This window comes from Nestor notabilis, unplaced genomic scaffold, assembly GCF_000696875.1.
Source record: "Nestor notabilis isolate BGI_N333 unplaced genomic scaffold, ASM69687v1 scaffold23047, whole genome shotgun sequence".
Taxonomy (NCBI): domain Eukaryota; kingdom Metazoa; phylum Chordata; class Aves; order Psittaciformes; family Psittacidae; genus Nestor; species Nestor notabilis.
The window spans coordinates 50518-59645 of record NW_009938121.1 but is presented as its reverse complement, the minus strand read 5'-3'; the positions used below and the strand labels follow the sequence as shown (position 1 = coordinate 59645).

Sequence of the window (9128 nt, the reverse complement as noted above, 5' to 3'; positions counted from 1 at the left end):
ACAGAGGGAAAATGGCCCCTGAAGATGGGGCTGCCCGAGTTTCCCAGAGCTCCTCAGCCTGCAATCTTGCACAAAACATCTATTTCATGAATAAAAAATGTCATTTAAGATGGAGAATAGTGGTAGACATGATCGTAGCCTTCCAATACCTACAGGGGCTCTAGAAGAATGGTGGAGAGAGGCTTGTTACAAGGACATGTAGTGATAGGGCAAGGAAGAACAGCGTTAAAGCAGAAAGGGTAGGTTTCAGGGAATAATTTCTTTCTAATATTTAATTCATGAGGGTGCTGAGGTGCTGGCACAGACTGCCCAGAGAAGTGTGGCTACCCCATCCCTGGCAGTGTTCAAGGCCAGAGCAACCAGGAAGGGGGCTTAGAGCAACCTTCCAACCCAAACCATTCTGTGAGAAGCAGGTGAAGAATCATCCCGATTTCTCTATTAGAAAGAAAGGCCACAATATAATGAACAGTACAAAAACGTGCAGGATGATGCAGTATATAAACTAAAACCCAGTGCATGGCAAAGGATGTACAACAGACACAAAGTCTAAAGGTCTTTTATTACATTTTATAGATTAAATATATCTTCAGTAGAGTCTCTTTTTTTAAAACACACAAAAGGAAAAAATACATTCTTCATGTACATATGAAATACTGACCACATAGCAGGGACCATGTACAGTGCAAAGTATGAACACAGCTACAGAGACATCACCACCTTGGATGATTATCAGGCTTTTCTACAGTAAAATTAGGACAAGTTAACGTTTCTGCTTCCAAAGAGAAATCCATACCCTTCCCTTCCATGGCATTTTGTGGGATTGTGCAGGAAAGGATATTTTTCACTTTTTAAAGGTATTATAAAATCCTTGCATTGCATGAAAAATTATCAGCCTCCACAATCTTTACCTCTTTCACACATTCATAATCATAGTACAATTCTTATTGTGATTGCAGCCCAACTCCAAAAATTCAAGGAAAACCAGAAATATCTAGAACTGGTAAAGAGAAAGGAATGAATCAGAGTGATTGTTGCAATGTCCAGGAAACATGCACCCACTTGTACACACACATACACCACAGATGGAAGATAGCGAGGTGTGACTGAGCATCTCCTATTTATTACAGGTTTGGAGTGAGGGCACAGGGTTGCATGTTTCAGCTCGGCAGTGAATCTCTAGTGTCTCTCAGTACGGGATATCATTCTGGTAGTACTGGATCATGTCGTATGTCCTACTCCTAGAGGAGAAAAGCAAAGCCAGAGGTAAGTGAAAGTTTAAAAAAACACTGCACCCATTGGCACAGAAACAAACATCAAGATCCCACAGAAACAAAGCATGGGTGAAGGAAACCAGCTGCTAATCAAAACTAGCCCTATGTGCTTTGAAGGCATTGTGAAGGCCCAGTTGCTGTTATGAACAGCACAAAACATCCTGCTCTTGTTTAAACTAGGTAAAAAAAGTATGCTCAGTGTGGCAACAGCAGCTTGGATCCTGTGTCTGGATAAGCCTGAGGCACCTCACATTGCATTGGTGGTTTGTTTTAGCAGAAGGAAATGCATATTAAATGAAGCAAGATCATGAGGGCTGCATGGAGATGGGATTATGTGGAAATAAAAGGAATCTTTATTAAGGAGAATGCTAATAATGAAAAGTGCGGGGGAAATAACAGCATGAATAGCAGCATCTCTGATGAGTGACTGAACAAACAAATCTAAGCCTTGTTACAGATAACTCACTTATCCATGGGAAGAGTTTATTCAGGTCACAATAACTATGCCACAGGTAGAGAAGCTCCAGTTTGTCAGTTATAAAGTAGATCTGGGCATTCACACTGCAGTGTGCCTGCCTTTGTAACCTCCAATACTGATCTAAGATTCTGAGCAGATGCACCAGCAGGCACTAGAAAATCCAGTTCAGTTCTAGCAGGGCTGTATCTCAGGACTTGGGCCTTACTGGTCTCAAGCTGACCCCAAACGGAATTAAATAACAGTTTGTATTAGACTCTCCAGTATGTTTCACAAAGTCTGTATTATCTGGGATAATAGTAAACCATGCACTTAAGATATTTAAGTTTTAAATTTATTGTATTTAAAGTATTAAATGTAATAAAATTACATTTTACATGTAATTTCCTTTCAAAAGTTTGCACGAGATACCAAACTATTTGTTTACTTGACGGGAAGAAACCATACAGTTGATGGGCTAGCTGGTGATTAAGTTGGTTTTTAAACTGCTAATTACCTGATAGTATACTTAATAGTGGATGACAAATAAACATGGCCCAGCCACAAAGACATTCAGAACCCACACTGCCAATGTTCTCTACCTGAGGTATTTTCCCTAGCCAGTATTATACAAGGAACATACAGTCTATCAAAATGATTAATATGTTAATGCAGTATCAAGTAATGAAGAAAAAATTAGTAGAACTATTAGAACTCATTTCTAGAGAAGAGTTTTGCACAGAATAGCAGCTCAGAATTTCAGGAGGATGTTCAGGCAACTTAATGCCTACAAGCAATTTTGAAAAAGATTTTGCAAAGTCACTGTGGTTCTGTTTCAGATTCATTCTTACTCAAACCAATAGAATATGCATTTTTTTTTATTAAAAAATAAAAGGGAACAAGCTTCGGGATCAATCTCTATTAATCTGGACTAGAAGGCATGCTACTCCTGTTGCCATTCAATGCCATTCTTCACTATTTATCCCTTTATTCATAGACGTGACCCTACCCTATATAAAAGGAGGTATCAAAACTAGACATCTAACCCTAACAGTACAGATGGCCATAGGAGCCAAAATACTTAACTTTAGGGCCAAAGATTCACTCTGACAGGAAATCTTCCATTCTTTAGACTAGCCAGCCTTGCTATTTGACCAGCCTGGGCTTAAGCCTTCCTTACCAGTGTAAAAGAGAGGAGATGAAGTATGTTCAGAAGCAAAGCTGCTATCCTGCATAATCAAAATGTCGACAACTCAAAAATGTTTGTTATCTGACTGACAAAACTCTACTTTTTAGCTCTGCTCAAAGCTTGATGACCTTCGTTTAGCCGTAGGGAGAAGACATGCACAGATGCCAAACCTGTTGCTGAGGAAACAGTTCTGGATGATCTTGATGATGAAAGTTGCAGCCTCCCGTTCAGTCATGTTGGGGCTGAACCTATGTCTACATGCAGAAAATCACAAAAAGCAAGAGTAAAAATTAGTGAGGTTTCCTTTGAGCATGATACAAATTTCTCTTTGCACATGCTCGGCCACGTGTTGATTTCACTTGCTGCAAGTACCTACTTCTTGTGAGAGTACCTTGTACAAATGACGTAATGTTTTAATAAGCACTTGCCGCCTTTAGTCTTATAGTGGAGACAGAGGCTGTGATCATCAGTCTAGTGGTAACTCCAGGACCAGGAGATCCCTCTTTCTAGGCAGCTGCTGTTTTTACATCTTTGCAGCTAATAGTGTCCTTCAGCTCCTGCCCATCATACTTTATATATCTGTATTTATCTTTAGGAAATTGCAGGAAGTTACATACAGGAAATGCTGAACTAATTCTGCTCAGTCTGGAGCTAACTCTGGAGGCATAAGCCTGAAGGGTTTAAAGTGTCACATTAGAATTTGTATGTGTCTAAGGTGTTGGATGTTACAACATAGTTCCATTCACTACTGCATTATCTGTAGAACAAATTTTAAGATGCTGTTCTTCAGAGTCCAGCATGATTTCAGAGGACATCAGACTCTGCAACACATTACCTCTCAATTAAAGCAGATCTTTCCTTTACGGTCTTATTTTGCTAGCCCTACAGACTTAAAGATAATCCATGTACTTGCACAGTAAATGAACAGCTTAAACTTAATTCTACAAAAAGGCCTTTGGAATTCCTACTTTCTGAGATACTCCACCATCAAAAGTTAGTAATTTTTTTACAACTTTAAGACAGTTAATATTTGAGTAGCATGACACCTATACTCAGTGCACAAGTTGTGGCAGTATACATTCTGTGAAGAACATATGACTATTTTCCAGTTCATATATATGCTGACTTACTTCAACAGCTTGATTGTTTGCCCTCGGAAACAGGGCAGCCCTGTATCCAACATCAATGTAACCAGTGAGACAACAGCATCCATGTAAGGCCTAGAGAAAAAGAGGACAAAAAGGCTGCAGCCCTCGAACTCTTGCAGCTTTAGTAAGTAAGGAGGCAAGCTGAGGGGTTCATTGAGCTGGATCACACCTTTTTCTGTAATTAAATCAACACATATAATCCTCTTTTATTTGCTGGTAGAGTTATACCATTGCTTGCAATATGCCAGTTTAATTCAATTTCACTCCTTAATGTTGGACTACCAGATACTCAGAATGCTGCAAGATAAACAGTCTCAAGGAGGATTATACAATGCAGTGCTTGAATAAACAACATTTCTTCAGCATCAGACAGGTGAATCAGTGCATCAAAACAGTACAAAAGACTGAAACCAGCAATACCACAGTAACAGCTTATCCTGTAATTCCTAATTCTTTGCTACATCAGCCCAGCTTCCCTTCTCCTTCCTCTCCTCCCACTCAGAACACTTGTTACCTACCAAGCTATTACTCTGCTACTTGGATGACATTTTTTTCTCAACACAAAACTTTCTCCAGATTGCTCCCCCTCAAGGAACCAAATTGGTCTTGACTCCAAGACAGCCCCTTCTGGGACTACTAGCTGAAGGAACTTTGATTCTGTAAGATAACATCAATAATACTTTATAGTTGTGATAGAATGAGCTTTTATCTAGACTCCTGTACTTCTCCTCCTCCCACCCACATGCAACATCCTCTTCATATAGATTTATTAGTACTCCTGCATATTAAAGCAAACCTTGTGAGCTTGGTACAGAGCCAGGTAAAACTGCAGACCTTTACTGTGAGTGGCTGGCAATCACAGCTGAAGAGTGGAGCTACCAAAACCCCTGCATATTTTACAACAGACAATTGTAGCACTTTTTCCCATTTCCTACCTAATTAACTCTAGCTGAGATGGTGATAAATGTGATCATCCTATTTGGGAAAACAAGAAAGGTTTTCATTCTCCTGTAGTTTCTTACTGCAAAGTTTTAACAGCATACTAAATCATGTGAGGAAATGTGTGTAAAATCACATTTACACATTGACTAGAATGTATACAATTTTTAAATATAACAGAAGAACAGATGACCTGGTTTCAGCTGGAATAGTTACTTAACAACAGGGAAAACCCCACAAATTTAGGCTGTAAAATTGCAGGACTAAGTTGTTTCAAAGTCTGCAAGATGTACCAGGACAGTCTCACAGGCTCAGACCACCTACACACAAATGTGTATTATTATTTATCTTCTCATCTGGTTTTGGGCATTCAAGCATTTCCACTTTTGAGCAGTTAAGAACACCTTACCTGACTGCCAGATAGCCTCTGACACACATCTCCATAAACCATTTGAATGGAGTTGCCTCCATTTTTCCTCCCATTATCATCACCATCTCATCAGTAAGCTTAATGTCAGGCTCCCAGCCCAGATTTCCACCAGGTGAGCTTTCAAACATGAATCCAAAATCTGTGCACAAAAGATAATCTGCCTTATAAACTCTGTTGATTAGTTCTCCACTGTCAAAGCTGACAGAAGAAAGGAGAGGTGGATTTCACATATTAATACCTACTTCTTTCTACCAACATTTCACCTCCAACTAGAACTGTGGTGAAGTGTAAAAACACCAACAAAAGAATCATCACCATAACATTAGACTAGACACAAGAATGACATCAAATAAACTCCCTGCTGAAACATCTGTGCAGTTCCAGAAAATCAAAGCTAAAGCAGAGGTTACAGCCTCACATAATTACATAAATTTACTTGTCAAATTTAATTCATACCCATACAGTGATGAAAGGAACCTAAAGATACATTTATGTATTTTTACATTAATATACATATGTATGTATGCATAAGTACATATACATGCACAACCCATAGGTATGTGTGTGTATATACTTTCCTGAAGCTGGTAACACTTTGCAAAGCTAAATTTACACAGAAGAAGCCAACACAAATATACACACAATAGTGAACAGGGATGAAAAAATCCCATGTATATTTATAAACCGTGAATTCAGAATATAGATTGGGCAGGGAAATGACTTATTGCCTTCTCAGAGCAATACTTTACAGCAGAAGGAAATGTAACTACTGATATTTGAATGTGAGTGTGACTGACCGATATGAATGATGTGTCCCTTTTTGTCCAGCATGATATTGCCATTATGCCTGTCTTTAATCTGGAGCAGAAACAGGAGAAGACTATATGCAGCCATACTGCGGATGAAATTATAACGAGCCTGTACAAACAAGAAGATAAAACAAAATCAGAAGAATACAGAGAATTTTGTAAGTCTCATCCCAGCAGCAGACACAGCTAAACAATGTTGGGGGTTTTTTTTCCCCCCCATTCATGACTAGTTTGAAGCAATGTTCAATGACAATCTCCATGCATCTACAGCTGCAATAATTCCTTTAGCTAACTCACTCATAGCTAAAAATGGATTATCAGCATCAGAAAGCAAATACAGCATTATGATAGCCATTATTCAATTATTTGTCATTATTTCTTATAGCTAGAATGCTTCTCAATTGAGATTTTGCTGTGCTTCCCAACTGATATTTTACCTTCTGGAATGCAAGGGTAGACTCATCTCCATACTGCCTTGTAAAGTAATCATACATCCCAAAGTCTGTCTGCCTGCCCAGCTGGTCACGGGATGTGCAGTCAGGAATGCATTCAATAACGCCACACTGAAGGGGAAGAGGAGAAACAGGTCTGTAAAGCACGCTCCCAAAATATATTTCGTTCATGGCTCTTGGCAGTCATACAGGTCCTCTGGGAAATGTGGGAAGCCTACACATCACTGAATACTGAATTTCAAGTTCATAAAAAAAGTATATCAATTTTTCTTAGGATTTCCATGCAGGCTCTGTGACTTTCTACTACTTGCAATGTAGTCCCCAAAAATCTAACGACAAACATGAATAACCACAAGCAGCAAAACTTCAGAGCCAAAAGTTTTAGAAAGCAGGAAGCAGGAGAGGAAAGACTCTTTTTGTTGCTGGTGCTCCAAATATTTGCCAGTATTTCCTCGCAGTAGGGAATTTTAATGTGTGCTGAAAGAAAAGGTCCTTTTTAATTAAGAACCATTTTCTAGAGCCGTACAGTTAATTGTACTTACCCCAGGAGCTGTGGCCACCACTCTGTATGGAAACACAAAAAGATCCAGGCCCACCAGCTGAAATATGTTCTTGAAGAGATCGATGATTTGTAAAGCTAACATGTCCTGTTATACAAGAAAAAAAATTGCACAAGCATTACAGGGGTTATGGATCATGAGTTAAGATTACAAAAATGCTCTGAAGAACTCTGAAGTGAACATTAAAGTTACCCCAGCAGGTCTGCAGATGTGTGCTAGTGCATGCACAGTGGCTCTGGGGGAAATCAAAACGGGAAAAGATAAATGCTGTGTAAGTGGGTAGCAAGCCATGTTGAGGATTTAACTGCTGACCTAAGAAGAACAAACTATTCCATCACTCTTTGATAAGAGGGCTACTAATAACTCCAGGAGAAACAGCTAGCATTCCCTCTTAATCAAAACCAATCGAGTTTCAATGTACAAGATACCACCCTGGAAAATACTGCTTTGTTACCAATAGTGCAATCAGAAAATAAACTCTGAAAAAGAATTTTAAGTCATGGTAAACTGTCTTAAAAGAATGGCCTTTGTTTCCAAACCAGAATTTCTCTAGTAGTACAATACGATTCTTTCCCTCAGCCTGTAACTAGTGGAGACTCTCAAAATTCCAAAGAAAAGTATTTCTATACTTAAATGATTTTCTTCTTACATATTGTCACCTACGAATCTGTCTTCTATAGCTGCAAAGCCCAACAGCTTTGTACCTGTCTGCAGTCATCGCCCACTTTAAAGATAGCTGCCTGCCAACAGATTTTCCTACTGTCCACCCCTTCTTCTGCGCTTTCATCTATGGAATCAGAACGACAACGCAGACCTGCAAGAAGAGCACAAAGCAAAACCCAGACATGGACTTCAATTAGTAACTTTCTACCATGACAAGTCCTCTGCACTCAAAACCACCACATTTCGCTGCAGGTGCACTACAGATATTTCTGCCTTATAAGGTGAATACCTTTATCTACTCAAACTAGAACATTTTAAGATAGTGTTCATGATTACCTGATAATGCCTGAATTGCATTAAGCTAGTCAGCTAGAGCATCCAACAGAATTTATTATGAAAAAACCCTCCCAAATCCTGGAATTTGCTACAGTCTAAAAAGCAGGGAAAGACAATCAATTGCTATGTTACTCTAACTGTTAAAATTTCTTCCAAATACTATGTGGTTTGCTTCCTGGGAGTTAAAAAAATTAGGGGGAAAAAAAAAAAGGATTTAAGTTTTCAGAATTTTCTTCTCTCTTCCTTGTATCCAGTTTTATTTCTGAGCTGAATTACAGCAGATAAAATTCAACATGGAAATAATTTTACTTCTGCATTACAGGTCACTAAAAGCAGGCAATTTTAAAGGAATTGCTGACTCTTAATTAGTAGTTGATCATTTAAGATGCAGTTACTAACCTTCTTTTTCGAGCTCACTAACTCCACATCGTTTCACTTTAAATTTAGCCAGGTAGGGGGCTTTTGCTGCACTAAATTGTGAAAAAAACAAAGATGATGATAAGTGCAAGTTAGCCAAACAAGGATTTCTAGAAAAAATCCTAAAATATCATGAATTACTTTAATGGGAAATAAAACAAGAGCATGGTACCTCTGCATAGGAGTTCCTGATTTGTAATCAATGTCCAAAACAATAGCTTCAGGATTGCTGGGCAAGTAACAGCCTGCAAAATGGAGCAGACAGCTGAGAACAAACCCACTGGCTAGTACAACAACGCAACTTGGAGAGTAACTGATGTTAGTGTCTGTAACTTCAGCACACAGTTCTGGATTAAATAAAATGTTAGAAATAAACTGGAGATGATGTGTGTGAGCCAGGGAGGATGCAGTATCCCCTTTTCATTAGTGAGTGATTGCCAGAAACTAACAAAACACAATT

General features: G+C 38.8%; 1 protein-coding gene across 1 annotated transcript in view; it reads right to left on the bottom strand.

Annotated features, from left to right (window-relative positions):
* Positions 1 to 531: 531 nt before the first annotated feature.
* The window catches only part of PI4KA (phosphatidylinositol 4-kinase, catalytic, alpha), a 57087-nt gene continuing 48490 nt past the window's right edge, over positions 532 to 9128 (bottom strand). Inside the window, 10 exon segments of the mRNA XM_010019176.1 lie at positions 532 to 1238; positions 3085 to 3168; positions 4045 to 4134; positions 5411 to 5570; positions 6229 to 6349; positions 6678 to 6803; positions 7235 to 7339; positions 7957 to 8066; positions 8651 to 8721; positions 8841 to 8913. Of these exon segments, the coding sequence (XP_010017478.1) occupies positions 1187 to 1238; positions 3085 to 3168; positions 4045 to 4134; positions 5411 to 5570; positions 6229 to 6349; positions 6678 to 6803; positions 7235 to 7339; positions 7957 to 8066; positions 8651 to 8721; positions 8841 to 8913 (992 nt within the window). The 3' untranslated portion in view covers positions 532 to 1186.